The 25,754-nt window shown below is 36.3% G+C and overlaps 1 protein-coding gene across 5 annotated transcripts in view; it reads left to right on the forward strand.

Annotated features, from left to right (window-relative positions):
- The window catches only part of LOC115213791, a 182,545-nt gene that overhangs the window by 74,670 nt on the left and 82,121 nt on the right, over positions 1–25,754 (forward strand). For 4 of the 5 annotated variants that reach the window (XM_036505052.1, XM_036505054.1, XM_036505051.1 and 1 more), the window contains 2 exons: positions 5,236–5,396; positions 14,388–14,426. In XM_036505052.1, coding sequence (XP_036360945.1) covers positions 5,236–5,396; positions 14,388–14,426 — 200 coding nt within the window. The remainder of the gene's footprint in view (positions 1–5,235; positions 5,397–14,387; positions 14,427–25,754) is intronic. The other variant, XM_036505053.1, reaches the window with a different exon arrangement.

The following is a 25,754-nucleotide window of genomic DNA, read 5'->3' on the forward strand; positions in this document are numbered from 1 at the left end:
TACCAGCACAAACGTCTTCTTTCTAGCTATTCCAAGCCACCCACATATAATGTGGAGTAGTCAGGTGTCTCCTCTCTAGCAAGACACCTGTACCTGTCCCTGCTATACTTTAGCTTCTTAACACCTGGCATAAAGTTACCTCCTCCTTCACTACTAATGCACTTAGTCGAGGGGTTTGTTCTTTGTTTTGCAAGTTATTTAGTGATCTCAATAGTGCTAGTGTCATGGAAAAAAGCACCCAGGACACTCTACAAAATGGTTGGCATTAAGAAGGACATCCAGCCATGAAACCATACCTAAGCAGACATTGAAGCACAATACAGTCATCTGGCATGTTTGATGCTATCAAACTGCCCAGCCCATACCAGCACGGAAGATGGTATGGGCTCTGGACAGTTAAATGGTGATGATGGTGTTATTGTCAGTGGCAGAGTAGTAGTAGTAGTAGTAGTAGTAGTAGTAGTAGTAGTAGTAGTAGTAGTAGTAGTGGTGGTGGTGGTGGGTGGTGGTGGTGGTAGTAGTAGTAGTAGTAGTAGTAGTAGTGGTGGTGGTGGTGGTGGTGGTGGTGGTGGTGGTGGTAGAAGTAGTAGTAGTAGTAGTAGTAGTAGTAGTAGTAGTAGTAGTAGTAGTAGTGGTAGCAGCAGCAGCAGCAACAGCAGTATATGATTACTTTTAGTTCAGTTCTATTTTATTTAGTTAATAATTTAGAATGATATTGAGTCAAGGGAAATTGTTGCTGTGACCGATTCCAATGCCACCTGACTGGCATGTAAAAAGCACCATTCAAGCATGGCCAATGCCAGTGCTAATGGCATGTAAGTAGCACCATTTGCGCGTGGTTGATGCCAGTGCTGCCTGACTGGCTCCTGTGCCAGTGGCATGTAGAAAGCACCCACTATACTCTCAGAGTGGTTGATGTTAGGAAGGGCATCCAGCTGTTGAAACCTTACCACATCAGATTGGAGCCTGGTGCAGCCTCCTGGCTTGCCAGTCCTCAGTCAAACCGTCCAGCCCATACCAGTACGGAAAGCGGATGTTAAATGATGATGATGATGATGATTCAGTAGGATTCTTATATGCATAAATTATAATTTCTAAAATAGCTAGTAATCCAAATTACAATGGTAATGGTGTGCAGTCTTGAAAAGTTGCATAGCCTCATTACATCCATGTGTGGGCTGTGAATAAGAAATAGACGGACTCATGTCTCTCTCTCTATATATATATATCTATTTTGTTTCACTGAGAAATTAATCTGGTGATGGCCTTCCAGGCAGCCTGAGATGAGGATTTACCTAAATGGCTTTGTTGTTATTTACCAATTTAAGATCCTCTCACCTTGTATTTGTTTTTGTTTCATATGTTCTATCATTTACTTGCTTCAATCATTAAACAGTGGCCATGCTGGGGCACCACCTTGAGGAATTTTAGTTCAATGAATTGACCCCAATATTTATTTTCTGCTTCAGCCTGGTATTTATTCTGTTGGTTTCATTTGCTGAACTGCTAAGTTATGGGAATGTAAACACATTAACAGTGGGGGGAGACAAACACACACACTCACGCACGCATGCACGACTTTGTTCTTTCAGTTTCCGTCTATCAAATCCACTCACAAGCTTTCGGTTGGCCTTGTGGCATAGTAGAAGATACTTGCCCAAGGTACCATGCAGTGGGACTGAACCAGGAACCATGTAGTTGGGAAGCAAACCTCTTACCACACAGCCATGCCTGTGCTCTAGTTTATGTCTTCTTCTTCTTCTTCTTCTTCAACTTCACCTAGATTGTAAAAAGTAATATAGCTAGATATAACTGCCACAGAATAAATCAAAATAAAATGTTGATGGACAAAAGAGATAAATAAAATGGGTAAATCATTGAGAAGGAATAAAAGGAAGGATGGGGAGCATGGGAGAAAAATATACCAAAATAGAACTGGATAAGAAAACTGTTCTTTATTCATAAGTCTATTTCTATCTGTATGTATATCTTATGTTAGTTATTACAGAATATTGAATTCATTTGGAGCCACAGTTTATTCAATTATTTCTCTGATTTACAATAAAAATATTTCCTAAAAACACCTGCTACCACTATTGTTATTTGGAATCCATAAGTATTATAGATTGTGGAGGCACAATGGCCCAGTGGTTAGGGCAGCAGATTTGCAGTCATAGGATCGCGGTTTCGATTCCCAGACCGAGTGTTGTGAGTGTTTATTGAGCAAAGACACCTAAAGCTCCACAAGGCTCCGGCAGGGGGGGGGGGCGAACCCTGCTGTACTCTTTCACCACAACTTTCTCTCACTCTTTCCTCCTGTTTCTGTTGTATCTGTATTTCAAAGGGGCCAGCCTTGTCACACTCTGTGTCATTTCCCCAAGGACTACGTTAAGAGTACATGTATCTGTGGAGTGCTCAGCCACTTGCACATCAATTTCACAAGCAGGCTGTTCCATTGATCAGATCATCTGGAACCCTCGTCGTCGTAACCAACAGAGTGCCACGATTATGGATTGTGTATTCTATTTCCTCTCTTTGTGTATTTTATTGACTAACTGTGTGACGTATTGACTATTAAGGTCACTAACTATCATGCTCTATATCTCCTAATGATTAGTTCGCTGTTTGATTGCCACTTAAAGTCGAGTATTCAACAAAAGTTTACTGCTGTATTTAGTTACATCAATTCAGGTTCTGAGTTCAATTTTTGCTGAGATTTTCAAGTACCACCCAAGTACTAAGATTACAACTATTCCTGTCCATGGAATTTTGCAGCCTTGGGTCCTAAGCTAGAAATTATAATTAGTAAAATGAATTAAACTTTGTTTTTACAGGAAGAAAAGATCAAATTATCAAGAAAAAAAATCTCCCATAACTACATGAGTGGCTGTGTGGTAAGTGGCTTGTTTACCAACCACATGGTCCTGGATTCAGCCCCACTGTGTGGTACCTTGGGCAAGTGTCTTCTAGTATAGCCTCAGGCTGACCAAAACCATGTAAGTGGATTTGGTAGACGGAAACTGAAAGAAGTTCATCGTGTATATATATATATATATATATATATATATATATATATACAGATACATATATATATGTATGTTTGTGTGTGTTTGTGTGTCTGTTTGTCCCCCTATCATCACTTGACAACCGATGCTGGTGTGTTTACGTCCCCCGTAACCTAGTGGTTTGGCAAAAGAGACTGATAGAATAAGTATTAGGTTTACAAGAATAAGTTCTGGGGTCAGTTTGTTTGCCTAACGGTGGTGCTCTAGCATGGCTACACTCAAATAACTGAAGCAAATAAAAGAATACCTTACTAAGGAAACAAAGAAACTGACAATAAAAAAGTGGGGAATAAGCGGAAGAAGATGGTGGGGAGGGGTAGGGAGTAACCCCAGAACAAATGGTGTGTTTGGCCATACCTTGCAAACATGATTGCAAAGGTATTACCAAGGGGAATGGAACAGTGAGGGGGGGAGTGGCTGCTGCAGCAAGTGTCATTGGTAGAATTGTTAAAGTGTTGGACAAAATGCATTGCAGCCTTGCAGTGTTTGTTCTGTACATTCTGAGTTCAAATCCTGTCATGGTCAACTTTGCCTTTCATCCTTCCAAGGTTGACAAAATAAAGTACCAGTTAAGTATTCATTGTCGTCGTTGTCATCGTCATCGTCATCATCGTCATCATCATCATCATCACCATCGTCATCATTTTCATCCTCAGCCCCTGGACATCATTGTCTTCTAGGATTCGTAGGGTCAGTTACCCAATTTCCATGGTATAACAGTAATTGAGATCACAACATTCCTACAGAATGGGACACAAGTCCTTTCCAGGGTTATTCGTCTACAGCTGAGTGAGCTGATGCTATGTGAAATGAAGTGTTTTGCTCAAGAATACAATGCACTGGGAACTGAAACTACTATCTTGCAATCATGAGTGCAACACCCTAACTTCTAGCCTTACTGGGGTCAATATAATTACTTCACTGGGATCAGTGTTATTCTCCCTGCAAATTTTTGACTTTGTGCCTGTGTTACAATCAATTATTATTATTGGTGGGCGTGAAAGGGTGTGATCAGTTGATAGAATCGGTACAGTGCCAGATATGTCACTTTGGTGAAGGTGGTGGACTGGAAGAACCCTTTCAGTTCTAAGACTAAATTCCTCCTCGTATTTGTTCCAGCTCTTCCACTTTTATCCTTCCAGAGCTAATAACAAGGTACCAATTTAATATGGAGATTATAGTGGAGAGCTGGCAAAATTGTTAACACGCTGGGCAAAATGCTCCATGGCATTTCACCCATCTTTATGTTCTGCGATCAAATTCTGCTGAGGTCAACTTTGCTTTTCATCCTTTTGAGTTTGATAAAATAAGTACCAGTTGAGCACTGGGGCCCATGTAACCGACTTACCCCTACCAAAAAAAAAAAAAAAGAAAAAATCGCTGGCCTTGTGCCAAAATTTGAAACCAGTTTGATATGGAGATAAATTTAACTAACCCTTTTCCTAAGAAATAGATTATGTGGATTTCATTTTAAAAACTAATGATTCTGTCAAAATGATTTGGTCCCAACATTGAGAAAATCTTACAACATCATATAAAAGTTTTCCTTTGTTGGCTTATGTTGGCTCAGTTACTTGTTGGCTCAAGTAACTGAGTCCATGTATTAACAATAGTTCCTCTAGTTTAGAATTACTTCATTTCAGTTTTAGCCTTTCAAATTAGAACATTTAAGACTTCTATATTAATTGATTGGCATTACTAGAAAAGCTGAAAGTACAGACACCTATCGTTGAGAACCAAGTTCACAAAGCTTCATATTATGGACGTACAAAGCAGCATGAGTCACTGCCCAAGACCAACTTGAGGGCAAAAATGCTTGTATACTGACAAGATCAAAGAATGGATTGGAATCAAGAACCTGGCTGATTGTATGCATCCATAACAACACAGAGGAAACTGGAGAGTCTTGGAAAGCTGACCCTTGGACACAGGAGAGATACTTAACTGACAGTTGATTAATTCAATGTAGTTAATCAGAAGGATACAACTAATGATAAAAAGCCAAGTCTAGGGTACAGATATTTGATGCATTGATATTTTGTTTTAGATTAACTAGAACAGAGATTATTGTTTTACAAATTATTTTTTCTAACGAACATACCATAATCAAAATTACTCTTGTTTTCATTCATTATAAATCTAATTAATTTCTTTTTTTTCTCCTTTGTAGCACAAAGGTCTTCCTTACTGCAATCAATGTTACCAGGCATTGTATGGCCCTCAGATGTGCGGATATGGCTCAAACGTGTTTTCTCAAGCAAATTATCGGAAAAAGTTAACAATACCTATCAGAAAACATGGAACTAAGGATCCTCCTACTTTACGCAAAAGGTTGGTATCTACTAAGAAGAACTAACATTGAGACTTTTGTTTTGAAGTTGTAATGGTTAATTCTCTAATCATTGGAAGTCTTTGCCTTATCCTTACCTCTTTTCATTTATCTCTTTTTTTAGTCATGAATGGAGACATTCTATAAAAGATAAAATTACTAGCTATTCAGATAAAAATTTCATTATCAGATTAAATCTAATTATTTCATGAAATTAAAGATAACTGATGACTAGTTATAGAGATGATTAACGTTTAGTGAGTTTTAGTTGATTAGATTCTCCCATAATTTTGAGTTAACTGATAGTATAAGTGTAGACAATTTATAAACAAGTTTTACTAATCTTTCTATTAATTTACACACAATGTACATCAACCAACTCTTCTTTCTGATAAGCTTAATGTTCAAACTTCACTAATTAACACTGCAATTATCTATTTAGTGCTTAATTTGTGCCTGCTCTTGCTAATTTTAAGTTATGTTCTTTCTGTTTTTATATCTTGCTAATGATATTTATTCAAATTTGTCATTTGTTTTATTTCTTTGACATATTTTATTGTAACATAAACAGAACTGTACTTGGACCTAAATTTCACTTCAAATTAATTTAGTCTACTCAGCTTAACGAGGACAAACACACATACACACACACATGCATGCATGCGTGCGTGTGCACACACTCACACACACACTGGCATGCATGCGAATACAAACATACACATATACACATGTACGTACAGGTACATCTATGCAATCATTATTTTTGCAGGAAATAATATTTAAGCCATCACTTATCATAAACATTATTTTACTTTTTTCAGTTACATGTTATATTTCAAAGGCTTTTTAGACCACATATCACACGATCTATCTGTGTGTAATTGATATAGTTTTTAACTGTAAGCACATAAGAAGAGCTACTGGAAGTTTTTAGGCTAATAAAATGAATTTGGTCTCAAAATAAATCCTAACAACAACACAGTGAAATTACTAGATCAACAGTAGTAAAAACCCAATTTTTTGCAGGGTGGGACAAGGATGTGTTTTAATGTGTGCACAGCATTTGTAAATGTTATTTTAGAAGACCGAATATTTTAAAATGTACTTAGTTACATGGTCTTTACAACTTTATCTGCTGTAGTTAAGAGGAATGTTTTAAAAAAAAAGTCTCACTTCATTCTGGTAACAGAAAAATTTTCTTTCTAATATGTGTCCTACATATGATGGATATATTAAAAAGATTATTGCTGAGCTGCAGGACTAAGTATCTAGGACTACATTATCTAATGTGTTCGTTTTTTTAAGATAGAAGGGTGTCATTTGAGAGAGAGATTTGACTGCTATTTTTAGCAGGTTGACCCCCCTAAGTATAGAATGTTGGGAAAATAAACATGTGAATGGTGTCATCTTGTAAAAAAACCACTTGATGAATGAGAAGTTGAATTTGAATGAGCTAACAAACAGAATAGCTAGAGATGAATAAGTTAATAAACGAAATAACTGGGGATAAACGAGTTAACAAACACAATCACTGGAAATGATGTAGTGTTAGCAAACTAATCATCTTCATCATTTGACATCCGTTTTCCATGCTGGCATGGGTTGGATGGTATGAGGGGAGCTGGCAGGTTGGAGAGTTGCACCAATTTTCAATAGCTTGATGCCCTTCCTAATGGCAGCCACTTTGCAGAGTGTACTGGGTGCTTTTTTATGTGGCACCAACATGGGTGCTTTCTATGTGGCACCAATATGGGTGCTTTATATGTAACACAAACATGGGTGCTTTATATGTGGCACCATTATGGGTGCTTTTTATGTGGAACCAGCATGAATACTTTATATGCAACACCAGTACGGGTGCTTTCTATGTGGCACCAGCACGGGTGCTTTTTATGTGGCACCAGCATGGGCGCCTTATATGTGGCACCAGCACCTGCAAGGTCACCAGCATTTAAATAATAAGGAATACCAGAGTAGTAGAAAATATAAAAGCTTAAGTAAAAATTTTGCTAATTGCTATCCAGATAATATCAGATATATTACAAGTGTCTCAAATAAGAAGGAAATGATAGATAAAGAATTCTTTCCTCAATGAATTCATTTGAAAATTTCATTGATCAGGAAATACTGTGGTGTCTGTCTACTTGCCAGGTTTGTGTCAGTGCATCATATCAGTAAGTCAATTGAAAGAATTAACTCTAAAGAGTTAACTCTCTTAGAAGTTCTAAACTTAGAATGGTCAAGCCAATGTGGGAATCACTGCATAGTTGCTTGGTCTGCTACAAATAGCAACCAAGGCTCCCTCAAATCACTTCCTACTGTCTTAAATAAACAAAACAACACATTAGACATTGTAACCCAATCCTGTCTTTTTAGGAATACATGTAGCCTCATTTATAACTGATTCATTCATCACTGATCTGGGATAATATTAGCATGCTCAATTGTGAACCATGTTATACTTATCATGGATTGATCTCTGGTAGTACAAGTTAGTAATCAAAGGTTCTGTGTGTACCACAAAAACATACCCTGGCAATCACCCACAATGCTCAGCTACCCAGAATGCACTACTGCTTATGTTAACATAACTTTGTGGTGAAACTATTTATTTTTTATACGGATTTATGTACTCCATCCCATCAACATGAGACCAATGACCTGAAAAAAATACAAAAGGCATCTGATCCTAACAGATGACACAACAAGTATATTCTCTACAGCAAAAGGTAGCTTCACTACTGTGGGCCATGAGCTTGGTGTTAATGAATCTACCATTCATTCCATTTATAAAGTGTGTGGAAAAGATTCGCTTATTGCTGATTCATTTATCACTGTGTTTTTGTTTCAAAACCAAACTCCCTTGATAAACAAAGATAGATGTATTTCTATTTTAAAGCTTAGGAAAAATGATAAAAAAAACAAAAGGACTCCAGTTCTGAAAATGTGTGAAATCCAGAAAAGCTCAAATGTATCCATCCATGGAATTTTGTTCTGTTACATCTCAGACTTACTTTCTCCTTTCTCAATCTCTGTCTTTTCGTCAGCTGCTCTACTAGATTCAGTCCTTCATAGCTTGCCTGCCGTAGCCTCTCTTCCACACTAAATGTTTCTGTGGTGCTCATCTATTTACTCTTTTGTCAACAATACTTTGTCATTGTCTCTCTACCCACACTATGCCATCTTTCCTTTCAAGGACCATTGCTTTATCCAACATCTCTCTCATCTAATGTATTAATACAGTTTATTTCTATTAAACATTTCTATTGCCACATTAACCACACCCTTCTTATTTTCTCATTTCATAATTCTAGTCAGAGAGGACCTTCCTGACCTATAGCCAACAATACACTTTGCCATCAAATATATTATTGATAACATTAAAATCCTTCCAATTGTTGACCTATGATGGCCCTTTAAAGCACATGCATTATTAAAGTTACTCTTTTATTCTTTTTTTATAGATAATTATGACAAATACTTCAATTGTATATCTATGGTACCATTGATCAATGGTATCCTTATTCCAGTAAATACACTGCATTTTCTGTGTTTCCTTTTGTTTCTTTATTATTTCACTGATCTTTTGTCTCTGTTTTATAACAAGGGAATCAAATAAAAGTCCTAAAGAAGTTCATTTAGTTGTAGTAATACGTGAGTTTTTATTTTGTCATAAATTTCATCAGTCATCAGTAAATAATAGCATAATCTGTAGAGTTTGTAGTGATTGGTTAGGATGTAGGAAACAGCTTCACCATTTTAAAGAATGGAACATGATTTCAACACAGTTTCCAGTTTCTATGTATATCATAAGAGTGTCTGGAATAAGATTCTCAAGGACTGCAAAAAGAGAAAAATTCATATAATTTAGTATATAGTCTTTTTGGTATTCATCAAATATTAGACTCATAGATTGAGCTCAGATGGAGATCTGATAATTAGAAATGTATGTGCATGTTGTATTTATGAATTGATGGAGGTCTGTATGTTTATGAGTAGATTAATGTAGACCAATCTAATGGTTTTATTTGTTTATTCGTTAGTCAATGTGTGTATGATGGGCTTCCATGCAGTCTTTGTCCACTAATTTCACTCGCTATGCATTGGTCACCCTAAGGCTATTGTAGATGTCACTTGCCAAGATTCCATACAGTGGGATAGTACTCAAAACAATCTGGTTACAAAGTGAACTCTTGTCTCCAGAGCCATAGTTGCACCTTGACGTGTCAAGACTTATTAACATCAGTTTTTATTGGCTTTGTATTCTATTTTAGATTTTTGTTTCTTTTCTTCTGAGCACTTCTTAAAAACCAATATACTGAACATGTTTATTTTTTTCTCTTGATTCCACAGTATTGTGGCTTTCATCACTCTCCTATACTTACACTAATAAGAATAAGAACAGCAATATTTCAGATACATCTAATGGATATGAGACTTATTTATTTATTTATTTGCTGTAGCAATAAACTTGTGAAAGTCCAAGTCAGTTCACTTGAAAATTGATATTTTGCTTTAAATGACTCATAAATTATCTGTGAAGTAGCCTGCTGCAACCGCAGATTATATCACTTTTTTTTTTATTAATGCTTATATTACATATGTAAACTGTAACATTTAGAGCACTGTCTTTTTGAAAACTGTACTAAATTGATTTATGATTACAAGCAGAAACACTCACCTACCCCACGCCCTGGGTGTTTTCTGTTGGTTGTTAAATAATATTTACACATTTGATTCTCAATTTGGGTAACTTTTTGATCTGTTACATCTAATTTCTCTTTGTATCCTTTATTCATCTAACAGCACACATTCACTCAATAAATAATTTAGAATGATAGCAAGCACTCAAAGACAGTGCTGGTTTGCTCTGCTTTACTTTTCCATTAATATATTTATTTTGTACATTAGTTACAAATGTAAAGAGATGGGAAATGGTATTCTATTCCCGTTCATCATGTGAACTATGATAACCCAAACAGTGCAGATCTCAGCAAAGGAATTAATTATCAGAAATATATAACAGATTTCATGTTATAATCCTTATTGTGTACTGGAAAAGTTTTCTATGATGGTTATTTAAAAAAAAAAACATTCTGCACAACAATCAAATACTTCAGTTGGGAGAAAATGAGACTAGTCTGTATTAGGAACAATTGACACAAGTACTGTAAATCCTCGAGTATAATCTGCACTTTTTTCCCAAAATTTAAAGGTCAAAATTCCTAGTGTGTACTATATACGAGGTTAAAAATGAAAATTATTTTCTAAGCAATGTCTGAGTCTCTATTTGCTGTCCGGCAATGTTTATTCAGACGCATTTTGTGATATTGGGTGCGAAAATACCTTAAGCTAAGCCTGAACGCTATGAAGTCATAAAAGAATTATCTATAACTTGCAATAAGCAACATTTATTAAACATTATTACTGTTATTTCTTTATTTTCTGCAAACAAAATGCACAAAAAAGCTACACGTTTGCATTATGTTATTTATACAATAATAATAAAGGACGTTACCGTATACAGTTTTACAAACCAAGGAAGTTATATAGACCTCCTTGACTCAAGTTAGAGAAGAGGTGCGTATTATACACAAGGTTTAGGTTTTTCAGAGGTACAGTCCCCTAAAAATCCCCTGCGTATTATACTCAAGGGCGGACTATACTTGAGGATTTATGGTAAATTAAAACCACTCTTCTTCTTCTTCAAAAACATTCAGCAAATCTGAAAGGATACTGAAATCTACATAATTTGGGTGATGCTGGAGCAAGCTTATAATTTGGAGAAATGTTTTTACTGATCTATCTGTAGAAAGTAGCGTCATGAAGTGTAAAAGACAGAAAAAGAGACGGAATGTTATGTCAAATTGAAACTAGTTTTCTCTTGTTGATATCTTCAATAATAAAAGAGTTTAGAAAACCACATTTTGATAAAAATATATTAAAATTAGAAATTTTAAGAATTGTCTAGAAAGTACAGACTTTAATAATTACTTTCTCTTTATAAAAGTTACTTACTCCAAACTAATTAATAATCAGCTTTCTCTATTATAGTACAGATTATTACTTAGATTGAATATGCAAAAGACTTTATTCACTGCTTTTGAACTGTCCGGTCAAATTTACAGTAGTTATGCTGAATAAAGAAAGGCTATTGATAAATATCTATTCTTTTAGTTAACATAACTTACAAATTTCTTATATTTCTACTTCATAAAGATTTTAATTTTATTTATCTGAAAAATGATACTGTTTATTGAATTTTTTCTCCTGTAAACACTTCTGTCTTTCTTTCTTTTTTTAAATAAAATGTAGTAGTAATTCTTATAACGAACAAAAAAAAAATTATCGCACAGTCCATTAATTCTGTAGTGATAGGAAACTTTTCTGTTTGCCTGCACCTGTAGAAATTTTAAAGTTTACTGAAAATTTTTAAATTTGGTGTATTGATGTAATTTTTCATGCTGAATCTCAGGAGAGAATTCACTTTTTCCAGAAAATTTTTTAAAAAAGTTACCATGGTTCAAAGTTTGATGATTTCAGTCAGAAAACAGGATTGGGAAGCTGTCATTTTGTGCATAACAGCACATGTTGTCAACTGCAAACAACTGGAATATTGGTGGAATTCTGCTTTATGCATGTCATATAACCCCTCATAACTTTTTTATTTGATGGGGATTTTTAGAAAATTTTTGCTAATTTGTATTCTACATGTGGTAATTCATAAGATTATGCATAAAAAAAATTGTGCGTGATTTTAAGGCTTATTTAGCTGTTATTTTTAGCACATTTCATGCAGCATGTGTTTTAAGAATTTAATAAGCGACAAAAAGAACACATGATAAGCAGCTTGGTAACGGCTTGGCTTGTTACTATAGAAACAAGCACCTATATGTTTGTGGCTTTTGATTGGCTAAAATCACCCCAAATTTGGAAACTTTAAAATCTTTATTTATTGATTTATGGCAGCAAAAATGAATTTCATGTCAATGATTATTTTACAAAACTACACCAACACACCAAATATAGAATCAATTGGAACAAAAATTGAAGAAATTGGAAAGTGGCAGCCAAACAGAAAAGATCCAGCAGTAGCAGCAGCAGCAGCAGCAGCAGCAGCAGCAGCAGTAGTAGTAGTAGTAGTAGTAGTAGTAGCAGTAGCAGCAGCAGCAGCAGCAGAAGCAGAAGCAGCAGCAGTAGTAGCAGCAATAGTTGTAGGGAAGAAGATAATTTCTCTAATGCCTTTTACAAGCTCATGGAAAAAATTTGAACTTTATACAAGTTAATGTAACACCTGTTTATATTACATGATTTTTGCTGATCTTCATTCGGTAGTTTTTAACAAATAAATAGAGTAGATTATTGAGAGAAAAGCACCCATTGTAACATGGTTAGCATTAGGAAGGGTATCTTGCTGTAGAAACCATGCCAAAGCTGACATTGGAGACTGACACAACTTGCCAGACCTTATCAGACCATCCAAATCATGCCCGCATCATTGATACATACGAACCAATTTGTTGCCTCTTCATTCAGTAGGCCACTACCTATTGTCTCATTCAGGCAGCAGAAAGTTACTTTAAAAAGTAATACTGCAGAAGACATCACTTACTTGCCAAATTTAAATTGAAAGTTTCCATATTTAAGAATATATTACAATTCTATCTACATTGATTAAGCTAAAGTATTTTCTTGAACCACCTTTGTTAATCAATTATCGTCTTAACAAAGGCGGTGAGCTGGCAGAAATGTTAGCACACCAGGCAAAGTGCTTAGCAGTATTTCATCTGTCTTTACGTTCTAAGTTCAAATTCCGCCGAGGTTGACTTTGCCTTTCATCCTTTCAGAGTCGATAAATTAAGTACCAGTTGCGTACTGGGGTCAATCTAATCAACTGGCTCCCTCCCTCAAAATTTTAGGCCTTGTGTCTAGAATAGAAAAGCATTATCATCTTGACAAAGGCGGCAAGCTGGCAGAAATGTTAGCACACCGGGGGAAATTCTTAGCGGTATTTCATCTGTCTTTACGTTCTGAGTTCAAATTCCACCAAGGTTGACTTTGCCTTTCATCCTTTAGGAGTTGTAAATTAAGTACCAGTTGTGTACTGGGGACAATCTAATTGACTGCCCCTCCCCAAGTTTCAGGCCTTGTGCCTAGAATGGAAAAGAATTATTGTCTTAACAAGTTTTGTCAGCTGCCTAACATTTCAAATTAAACAGCTTTATTTCATTATTTTCATCTAAGTTGTCATCTTACAAGCTTGTCAAACTCCTATGTCTAAATTCTGCATTACATCAGACAGATACTTTATACTATAGCAAGCTTTATATTTTCTAATTTTAATAAAACTTTTAAGTGAGTTTGACAAAAAAGTATGATCTGGCTGAATCCGTTGAAACTATATTTAATACTGTTTCTGTGTATAATCTTTTATTAGAAATAATCTTAAAATATATTATACTTGGTAAATTAATTTTTATTCAACTAATCATTCATTTTTCTTTTCCACGTATTCTTTTACTTATAGCGTACAAAATAAAGTACTTATATATTATTTTACTTAGCAATGAAGGTAGCAAACAGACAGAATCATTACCACACTGGAAAAATTCTTAGAAGAATTTCTTCTGTCTTTTTACATTCTGAGCTCCAATATCACCCACTGAGGTCAACTTTGTCTTTTGTCATTTTGGGGTTAATAAAATAAGTACCAGTTGGACACAGGGATCAAGGTAATCAACTTCTCCCTCCCCTCAAAAATTACTAGCTTTGTTTTAAGATTAGAAAGGATTATTTTATTTAAAATGTTATAATGTTGTCCTGACAAAAATTCAATAGCAATTAGAAGACTCAATCTATTGAAACACATAACTGGTTTTCAAATTTGACGTTATCACATTTTTGCAGCAGGCTACCTCACTTTTTACTTTGCATGAGAAATTGAACATTTTTTCAGACTTTATATTTCATTTTGATGGCTTTCTATTCACTAGCCATCGCAGTGTCAAGGAATCCATTCTGCTGTGGGACAGGTTGGTCTTTAATGAATGTTTTTTTTTGTTGATTTGTTTTATGAAGGTGAACCAGAAATGAAGCTAACTTATTCAACAAAAACCTTAATAGCAACACAGACTTTATTTTAAATTAATTCATTTTAAGTATTTTAAAACTTCAGTTTTAAAAATTCTTTGGTAATTTTTTCAACTTTTTCTTTTTCCCATGAAATAAGTAAATGTTTTCGTTTTAAAAACATTTAGTAATTTTTTTTTCCTATAAAATAAGTGTTCTCATTTAAAAAATATTTAGTAATTTATATCATATTCAGAATATTCTGTTAAACCTGTTTTTTTTAAAATTATTTCTGTTCATAACTGTTTTGGTTCTTAAAGTTTTTATTTTCGTTTCTCAAATTAATTCATTTACTTAAAAAACTAATATGATTTTCTTGTTAGGTTTTCTTGTTAGTCAAAGAAATCCTCATACATATATTTATTGATGGGTTAACCTATTTCTAACCAATAGTTAACTTATTAACCAATAGTTAATACATTGATAAGGATCACTCTCACACTGTAACCTATTCTATATTACTTCAATGTTACAGTGAAACCTTATTTTTCTGGTCACATATTTCTGCATGAATTTCTTCTTTGTGGTTATCTATGATGTTTATTATTATTATTATTAGTAGTAATTGTTTTAATATCTTTACAGTCTACGTAAAGTACATTTATAAGTATACAGGTCTAAAATTATTCACATAAGCGAAAAGAAAAAAATAAGAAAATCTCCCATCCACCCTTTTCCCCTGCCTACTATTCCTGGGTGGGTTGTTGGGGGTGGAGTCCTCAGGTACTTCTACCATGGGGACCTCTTAGAAACAATCCTAGTTACACTTTCTAGCTGGATTCCCAAGCATGATCACCTGAGACTAGGGATGTCATCCAACCATTCATGCTCTGCATATTTTGTCAGCATAACTAAAGCCTACTTTGTCAATATGAATTACATTGAACTCTCAGAAATACTTGATATTTATGGTGGGTATCTTTCTGTTTTATCTTCTATTTGCTTCAGTCATTAGTCTGTGACCATGCTGGGGCACCACACTGAAGAATTTTAGTCAAATGAATTCACCCCAGTACTTATATCTTTCATTAAAGCCTGGTACTTATCCTATCAATCTCTTGCCGAACCACTGACTTACAGGGATGTAAACACACCAACACTGGTTGTCAAGCAGTAGTGGCAGACAATTGCAGATACAAAGACACACACACACACACACACACACACACATATATACACATATATATAATTGTTAAAGAGGACAACAGACATTAAGGCAAGGCAAACATCTTAAGTCATATACAATATTATTGGAAAAAAATTTTTTTCCAATAATAATAATATATACAACTTGAGATGTTTGCCTTGCTTTAATGTTTGTTCTCCTCTTTAACAATTATGTATCCGCTGCATCGGAAATCTGCAATGGGTCCATAACTACCATCTCAGCTATAACCTAGGAGCCCCAGTAATCCATTACAGCACTTACCTAGTATACCTAGTCTTTTATATCACTTGTGAGATAAACCCCCATACTTTGTATATATATATATAGATATATATATATGATGGGGGTTCTTTCAGTTTCTGTCTACCAAATCCACTCACAAGGCTTTGGTCAGCTTGAGGCTATAGTAGGAGACACTTGCTCAAGGTGCCACACAGTGGGACTGAACCCAAAAGCATGTGGTTGGGAAGCAAACTTCTTACCACACAACCACACTATCTGTATATCATAAATGTAGCATATCGCCTTAATGGTTCATATCCATTTAGAAGTAGTAGATTGTGATATTTGTAGTGACGGCATTTTCCAGTGTGCGCACACGCAACGTCATTCTTCAGTGTGCGTGTGCGGAATGTCATTCTTCAGTGTGCGTGTGCGGGGCTGGAACCTTCTGGAAAGGCCTAAGGAAGTTCCCTCATGCACATGTGCAAGAGACTGGGGAAGAAAATTCTATCGCGTTCCTTGTTTAGCGTCGTTGACTTGAGACATGGCTATTGAAGCGAAAGGATGTGTTAAACGTGTGATCAGCCATTCTCCTGTCCCAGACGCTTAGAATTTGACTTGCTCTGTTGCAGCTGAATTTGTTGTAAGAATCTTACAAATGTTAAAATTCAGCCTTGCTATATCGAACCAAGTGGATACCAATATACCAACGTACTTCTTTTGTAAATAAGAAATAAAGAGAATATATATTTTTAAGGTTGCATTCTTGTTCCTGACTGGTAGATTCTGGAAATTGAAGCAAGGAAATTGGTTGCGCCCGAACAGTGCAAAGAATTAACCAGTTCCATTACATATTCATTAAAGAATCAGTTAGACAAAATGCCTTGCAGCATTGGTTCTGAGTTCAAATCTCATTGAGGTCAACTTTATTTTTCATCCTTCTGAGGTCAATAAAATAAATTCCCAGTACTAGCATAGCTAGAGGGTGTGCCACCTGGGGCAATCCTTCCATTTGCCGTCCCTGGACCTCAGAAAACACACATATTGCCTACAGCAGACCCAAAACTGCTGCCCAGGCAGACCACCCCTACTGCCCCCTTAGCTACACTAGTGATTCCCAGTCCACAGTAGTGGAATGGTGATGAGATTGTGAAAGTGTCAGGAAAAATAGCTTGCAGTATTGGTTCTAGTTCTTTATGTTCCCAGTTCAAATCCCACTGAAATCAGATTTATCTTTCATTGTTCTGGGGTCAGTGAAATACAGAAAACTAGAATGGTTGCAGCAATTTTGTTGAACAAAACACCTTTTGATTTTGACTTCAACTCAGAAGGTGCAGGTGTGGCTGTGTGGTAAGAAGCTTCTTTCCCAACCACATGGTTCCAGGTTCACTCCCACCATGTAGCACCTTGGATAAGTGATTTCTACTATGGCTTCTGGCTGACCAAAGCCTTGTGAGTGGATTTGGTAGCTTGTCAGGTGTGTGTGTGTGTTTGTTTCCCATCACTGCTTGACAACTGGTGTTGGTGTGTTTATGTCCCTGTAACTTAGAGGCAGTGGTGACTCATGTATAGGCACTGCAGAACTGCAGCACGCCCTATTTCCACTCAATATTATCGATAACATTTAATATAATGAGTCTTCTTTTTCTTTCATTCCTTCTTTATACTTGTACATTATATAATCCTTAAGCTTAATGTTAGTAGCCATCCCCTAGTTTATGAAAAAATGCAAAAATCCTTGTATAGAACTGTGCACTCCACAGTTCCAGCAATGTCGTGTTTGGCTGTTTTGCATATGCTTACATTGTCTGAGATAGGAAGCTTCATGCTAGGGAGGGAGAGCACTGCATGAACAACAGTGCCAACTGGTGTTCCGGTGAAAGGTACTGTTTCTTTTTGATTCTGTGTGTGTTGTGCTTAAAAACATGTTTATATTCTTGAATGTGATAAAGTGTTTTTGGACAAAATACCTTTTGCTGTCAGGATTTAAAAAATAGGACACATTTCCCCATCTTATTTTGTGATTTAGGGGAGATTTTTTGAAAAACAAGGGGGAATTCGCGGCAGTATTCAGCGACTAAAATGCAAACTGATCAAGTTTATTTATAAATTTTCTTTTTATATATTTGTTTCCTTTTACACAATATTAAAACGACTGCTAAAAATTTTCTGAAGTAGCACCCCCAGTAATTTTATATACGAGCTGCCACTTCTTAGAGGTTCAGCAAGAGAGAACTGATAAAATAAATACCAGGCTTAAAATATGAAAATAAGTACACAAAAGTGGTGCCCCAGTATGGCCTCAGTCTAACAACTAAAATAAGCAAAAGGTAAAAATGAAAAAGGTAGGTTGTATTGCTTATTGCTTTACTCTTGGACAACATCAGTGGCATAAAGAGGAGGAGGAGGAGAGTAGGTGCATGGGCAACTGTTGGCCTTCCACAAAACACCTTACTGTGACCAGTGCCTTAGAGAGGAACTTTTCAGATGTAGGTACATATTTATCAATAACCAACAGATTTGCTAAGTATATGTGCAAAACTTAGTGTATGAAATAATAACCTCCAAGTGTAGATATCGTATATTTTGGGTATGAGATCAGTTTAGATCAGTTTGAATATCTAAATGATTTATATTGTGCTTGCTATAAAGCTTGTTACACCTATTTTGCTATGGTACCCTCCTTTCCACATGAGAAATCTAACACAAGGTTAATTTTTAAAGAAGAAAGATGTATATCATGTACCCATGTATATTACTGGTAGTATTTTATCATCACCAAAGGGGATGAAGTGTTTAAAAAACCTGGCAGGTCAAAACTACCTTTTTCATGTAAGAAATGAAGATTAAAAAACTATTACCCTCTAGAGCTACACATGCGCACGCACGCACACACACACACACACACACACACACACTGCATATTTGCTGAGAGGAAAGAGTTATGCTCCTGATCTTTGCAAACCCTCTAAAACTTGTTGTCATTGATGTGATTTGTATTCAGTTTGAACATCTGTAAATCCATCAGTGATGGATTATTGGGCCACACCGTTTGGTGAGGGGGTAGGGGAGTTTGGTTGGTGAAATAGAGTAACAGGGAAAGCATGTGTGTTGGGTAAATTTGGGTGGAGTTGGTACAGAGTGAGTTTGTTCAGAAGAGCCTAGGCCCTTGTTGTATGGAAAAGAATAGGCAAGGAGATGATACAGCACTTCTGTAGCTAAAAATTGTTGAGTTGTTGATGGGTGAATATTTGGTCATTCATCTGAATAACCTCCTTTTGAATGAATGCAATCAAAGTTGTGTGTGCGTGTGTGGCAGAGGTGGGTGCAGTACCCCATTGTGCATTTTATTTAGTCTTTTTCAAAGGTCATTACTTGTTTCGGTACAACCTATTGTTGATTTAACATTGACTTCTTTGACATAAGTCATGTTTCTCTCTGAGCATATTTCTTTTTTATGTGTTTGAAGTTGAGAGAAAGTGTTTATGTCAATTGTGCTCAATTAATAAATTGTAATCTCTCTCTCTCCCTTCCTATGTCTCCTTGCTCTCTCTCTCTCTCTCTCCTCCCTTTGTCTGACTGTCTCCTCTCTCTCTCTCTCTCTCTCTCTCTCTCTCTCTCTCTTGTGTCAGCATGTTTCTTTCTTATGGGAAGATGAAGAGAGGGAAAGAGTTTATGTCAATCACATTCAATTGATAAATTGTAATGTCTCTCTCTCTCTCTTACCCATTCTCTCTCTCTCCCCTCTCTACCCCCCTCTCTCTCACTCTTCCTATCTGTACATGTATATTTCTCTAGTACCAAAATAGACTGAATGTCCAATCATTCATGTCCCATCTCTCACTGTCCAAACAGCTGTGCTCGGTCATCTCATTCCAGTTTTTTGTCATGTCTGCAGTCATCAGGGAAGATTAATGGAACCACTTTGAGAGTTTTGGTTGTGTCCAAGATCAGGAAAAATTATGTACAAGATTCTTTCCTTGATATAACCAGTGATTGTATCATGGCATCTAAGTTGTTGGAATAAACCCATTAACATTCAGATTTTTCTGTCATCTATAATCCTTATTTATTCACATGGTTTTGAATCTCATAGCTTCAAAATTTTGATAAAGTAAATGACATTGTAGGGTAGGTGTGAGAGACCAAATTTAGTTATTTTGAACACAAAACAAGTAGAATATTTAGGCTGGACATGGCTGGTTTAAAAACTAAAAGATTAAATGTTACAAATGAAAATAACTTTAATAAGCTGTAATTATAATTCTGAATTCAGTTCTTAGTAACCTTTCTGCTTTAATTTATTTACATCAAGCATAATAGTTTTTATAATTCAATTTGAATTCTCTTCAAATATCTTCTTCCATCTATATTAGAACTAGCTGTTGGACCCGGCGTTGCTTGTGTTTTCCATGTTGAAGTTAAGCCCATCTCTGACTTGTATTGAAATCTATGTCCCCCGTGCCAACTATTACCCATTAAGATGTTATATCTGGTTTGGCAGGGGTGTTGCAGGATGAGTAGGTGTGTGGTAGATGGAGGGAAAATGGTCAGAGCAGGCAACAGAGTTTTGTTGATGGAGCAGAGTTTTTGCAGCCAACAATGATGTGTTCAATGGTGCAGAGGAGACAAATGTAAATAAGCATTTTTTTAGAGACTATTCTATCGATTTTACACATGAAAAATGCAAAAAGCTGCTGGAAAAATAACATTGTTATGGGAATTTCCATTCAGATGCCCGATTGAGCTCACAAAAATCAATGCCAACTAAGTATTATTGAGTTTTCGAAAAATTCCAACATTATTTGAACTTTAGGGCATGTGATCTACCTATGTGCCAAAAATCATTAGAATTGGTTGAACGGTGTGGGAGAAGTTAGCATAACCCCAAACACACAGACAGACAGACACCATTACACATTTATGTATATAGATTCCTCACACAAACATTTTGTTTGAAATCTTTGTTTTTTGTATAATTTTAATGCATATATTGTTATAGAAGATTGTTTCTGTTAATGTCCCAAACCATTCTGATATATGTATTAATTCCTGTTTTTTTATTGTCTTTTTTTCTCCCACCTTAAATACTCGTCTGATTTGTAAAGCAGTTGTTTCCTCCTCCAGTATTAGCTTTAAACTATTTCAATCTGTGTTGATGGTTGTTCAGTTGTTGTGTATAACATTGGTTGGTCCTTAGCTTCATTTCTTGTTCACCTGACTAACTCACCACTGATTCCTGCCTTAAACCTTCCTTTATTCTTGCCAATCATCTGTTACTTCATGTATTCCCTGTAGAAATGCTTGTTTTTTTTTCATTTCCAATTTGTTTCTAGTTTTTCATTTTTATTTTTATTGGTGTTCCGTTGGTTTGAGTTCCTTCAATGTAAATGTAATGAGAAAGGTTTGCATAAAAAATTTCATCATCATCATCATCATCATCATCATCATCATCATCATCATCACCGTCGTCGTCGTCGTCATCATCATCATCATCATCATAATCATCATTATCACCACCACCACCACCATCATTGTCATGTGTTTGACAATTTGATGGGATCCAACAGGACTGAAGACTGCATCATGTTGCAGTGACTGTTTTGGAACGGTTTATATGGCTGAATGCCCTCCTTAATGGCAACCACTTTACAGCATGTAGCTGGGGTGGGGTGGGATTCTCTTTTGCGTGGCATCAGCACCAGGTCACTGAGGTCACCATGCGGCCTGCAAGACTAAGAACTGGAGAACAGAAAGTGTGAATGGGTAGAGGTGCGAGAGTGTATCTAAGAGAGATGGTTAGAGTTAGAGAATGAATGAAAGGGGGAATGTTAGGAACAAGTGTGGGGGAGGTAGAGAAGAGGGAGGAATAGGTGAGAATTGTAGCAACTGGGTAGGGTTGAGGGAAGGTTATGGGGTGGCCAATGAGAGAGGAGTCGGGGGAGGTAGGGTGAGGAGATGACTGACTGAAGGAAAAGGAATGGGACGATGAAGAACTAGAATAGCAATAATAATAATTATTATTCTTTCAAATTTTTGCCACATGGGCAGATTGAGGGAGGGGATAAAGTCGATTACATTGACCCCAGTGTGTAACTGGTTCTTATTTAATCAACCCTGAAAGAATGAAAGGCAAAGTCAACCCCGGCAGAATTTGAACTCAGAACATAAAGACAGGCAAAATACCACTAAGCATTTCACTTGGCATGCTAATGATTCTGCCACCTCGCTATCTTAGCAATAATAATAATAATAATCCTTTCTACTATAGGCACACAGCCTGGATTTTGTGGGGAGGGGGACAGTTGATCACATCAACCCCAGTATTTAACTAGTACTTAATTTATTGACCCCCGAAAGGATGAAAGACAAAGTTGCTCTTGGTGGAATTTGAACTCAGAACCGTAGTGGCAGACAAAATACTGCTAAGCATTTCACCCGGCATGCTAATAATTCTCTCAGCTCGCCGTCTAATTAAATGATAATAATAATAATAATGATAATAATAATAATAATAATAATAATTAATTCTTTTATTGGCCACAAGGGTAATAATAATAATAATAACTGATGCAGTACCAGGCAGTGGCTCTCATAGCTTCTGATTTTAACTGATTGGAAATGTTATCATGTACATTGTTTTGTCTTGGTATAAAAGATGGGCTACAGTAAATATTCTGCTCAATACCACAGATTTGCTTGTCAGTTGTTTGACCGTAACCAGTTGAGCATGTCCCTCAGTGACTGACGATATGTGCATCTCTGATTACGAGCAGAAGTAGTGGGGGAGCGTCATAGCCATGTGTTGAGAGGGATTCTTTGGGGTTTGGATAATTCACCTATGGAAACATGGGTGGTTTGTTCAACATCCTTAAACAATCCTTATTCAGGGATCTTTTGAGTGGGATTGGCTACTCAACCAGAAGAAACTTCTAACTGGGCCCCACCTGTAAGGTCATGTGCTGTTCATCTTGATATGAGATCACCATGTTGTGCACATATGGTTGTGATGCATGTGCCTAGTGTACTCTTATCAGGCGGGTAGTCATGATGGGTATACAGGGCTTCGGATATATTACCCCAGTGTTACTTTGATGGCATGCACTTGCCTCGGGGGATCTAAACATAGAGGAGACAAACAAGGACAAACAAGAGGATTAAGTCGATTACATCGACCCCAGTGATTAACTGGTACTTATTTGATCAACCCCGAAAGGATGAAAGGCAAAGTCGACCTCAGTGGAATAATAATAATAATAGTGTGGACAGAGTAAGAAAGAGAGAGGATGAGTGAAATGTGGTTAGGTAGGTTGTGAGAGTGTGGAGGGAAATGTAGGGAGTGGGGGAGACGTATGGTGGTGGAGGAGAGGTGATCACTGTGGATGGGGAGGAGAGTTTTACATTTTTCTTTGTAGCTTCTATTTGTCTCAGTCGTTTCACTGCTGCCATGCTGGAGCATCACCTTGAAGGGTTTTAGTCAAATGAATTGACTCTAGTCCCCTTTTTTTTTTTAAAGCCTGGTACTTATTCCATCACTTTTTTGATGAACCGTTGTCACAGGGACGTAAACAAACTGACACTGGTTTTCAAAGTAGTAGAGAATGGACACATACACAAAGACTGATATACATAGATATATCAACACACACACACACACAGAGTTTCCATCTGCCAAATCCATTTACAAAGCTTTGGCCAAACTTGATCTATAGCAGGAAACACTTACTCAAGGTGCTATGCTGTATATGTGTGTGTGTGTGTTTATGTATATATATGTATATGTGTATGTATATATATATTTATATATATGTATATGTATATATATATACATATATATATAAACTTATATATACACATACACATATATATATATATGTGTGTGTGTTTGTATATATACGTGTATGTATATGTATTTGGTGTGGTGTGGTTGTTTGGTTAAGAAGTTTGCTTCTCAACTCATGGTCTTGGGCAAGCGTCTTCTACAATAATCCTAGACTAAATTTTTTTGTGAGTGGATATGGTAGGCAGAAACTGAAAGAAGCACATTATATATATGTGTGTGTTTGTGTGAGCGTGTAGATTTGTGCCTTGATATCACATAATGAGATGTAAATGAGTTTCATCGTCATGTTAGTGAGATTATTCATTTCCAGTCATCTGTGGAAAACATGTCTGTCAATGGGAAAATATTAGGTTACCTTGAAACGATTGAGTGTTGGCAACAGGAAGGGCATCCAGCCATCAAAAAATCTGCCCCACCAATGTTGATGATGATATACATGCACACACATATAAACACATAAATGCAGGCATAACCTCACACATCTTTACATATATATACACCTATATATATATATAATATATATATATATATATATATAATATATATATATATATATATATATATATATATATATATATATATATATATATATATATATATATATATATGTTATATACATGTATGTTTTTGTGTGTGTGTGTATATATATATATATATATATTAAAGTATCAATTTGAAAGGGACAAGTTCCAAGGTCAATAATACTCCTCATCAAAGCTGACACATATCTAAACACAGAGGGCATATGCAAGCCATTACAAGCATGCAAACGCATAACATACAAAAACATATAATAGTGTAATTCCTTGCCCAAATCAAAGTTGGATGAGTAATTGCATAAATACATACAGATAAATTAAGAAGTCCAAGCTGATGAGATAACAGTTCACAATAATCCAAAAAGAGAAATCCTCAAATGAATCCAATAAATAGAAATAATATTATGGCCATTTCCAAGAATGTATATATCTCACCACAACAGAATTGAGATCCTAACACCAAGGTGCCTCATGAAAAGCATTGGCGCTGGTGCCATGTAAAAAGCATCTGTGATGGTGCTGTATTAAAAGCACCTTGTATGAAGCTCCGGCGTTTGGCGACGGACTTGGTAAACACCCACAAAGTTATCAACCACCTCACCAACAACAACACTGAACACCTTTTTGATCTCCATGTGTCTAACACACGTGGACATGCCTACAAAGTCAGAAAACAATACAGCTCCCATGACTTTCGGAAACATTTTTTCACGCTCAGAGTTGCTGAAGCATGGAATAAACTGCCTGCGTCAGTTGTTGACTGCCATGACACTGCATCCTTTAAGGCCCTCATGCTTTCCGAAATCCACCGAAACTACACCTGATTATATATACACTTTAGATGAGTTGTAGTGCACCTGAGCACTGTACACAATTATTATTATTATTATTATTATCTGGAGTGGTTGGCATTAGGAAGGGCATCCAGCCATAGAAACGAAGCCAAAACTGACTATGGAATCTGGTGCGGCCCCTGGCCTTACCAGTTCTTGTCAATCAGTCTAACCCATGCCAGCATGGAAAATGTATGCTAAATGATGATGATGATGATATATATATATATATCATCATCATCATCATCGTTTAACGTCCGCCTTTTATGCTAGCATGGGTTGGACGGTTCAACAGGGATCTGGGAAGCTAGAAGGTTGCACCAGGCCCAGTCTGATCTGGCAGTGTTTCTACAGCTGGATGCCCTTCCTAACACCAACCACTCCATGAGTGTAGTGGGTGCTTTTTACGTGCCACCGGCACAGGTGACAGACAAGGCTGGCAAACGGCCACGATCGGATGGTGCATTTTACATGCAACCGGCACAGAGACCAGACAAAGCTGGCAACGGCCACGGTCAGATAGTGCTTTTTACATGCCACTGGCACGGGAGCCAGTCAGGGCGGCGCTGGCTATGGCCACGTATATATATTTATATATTTATATATATATATATATATATATATAT

Source organism: Octopus sinensis, linkage group LG7 (assembly GCF_006345805.1).
Source record: "Octopus sinensis linkage group LG7, ASM634580v1, whole genome shotgun sequence".
Classification (NCBI taxonomy): Eukaryota; Metazoa; Mollusca; class Cephalopoda; order Octopoda; family Octopodidae; genus Octopus; species Octopus sinensis.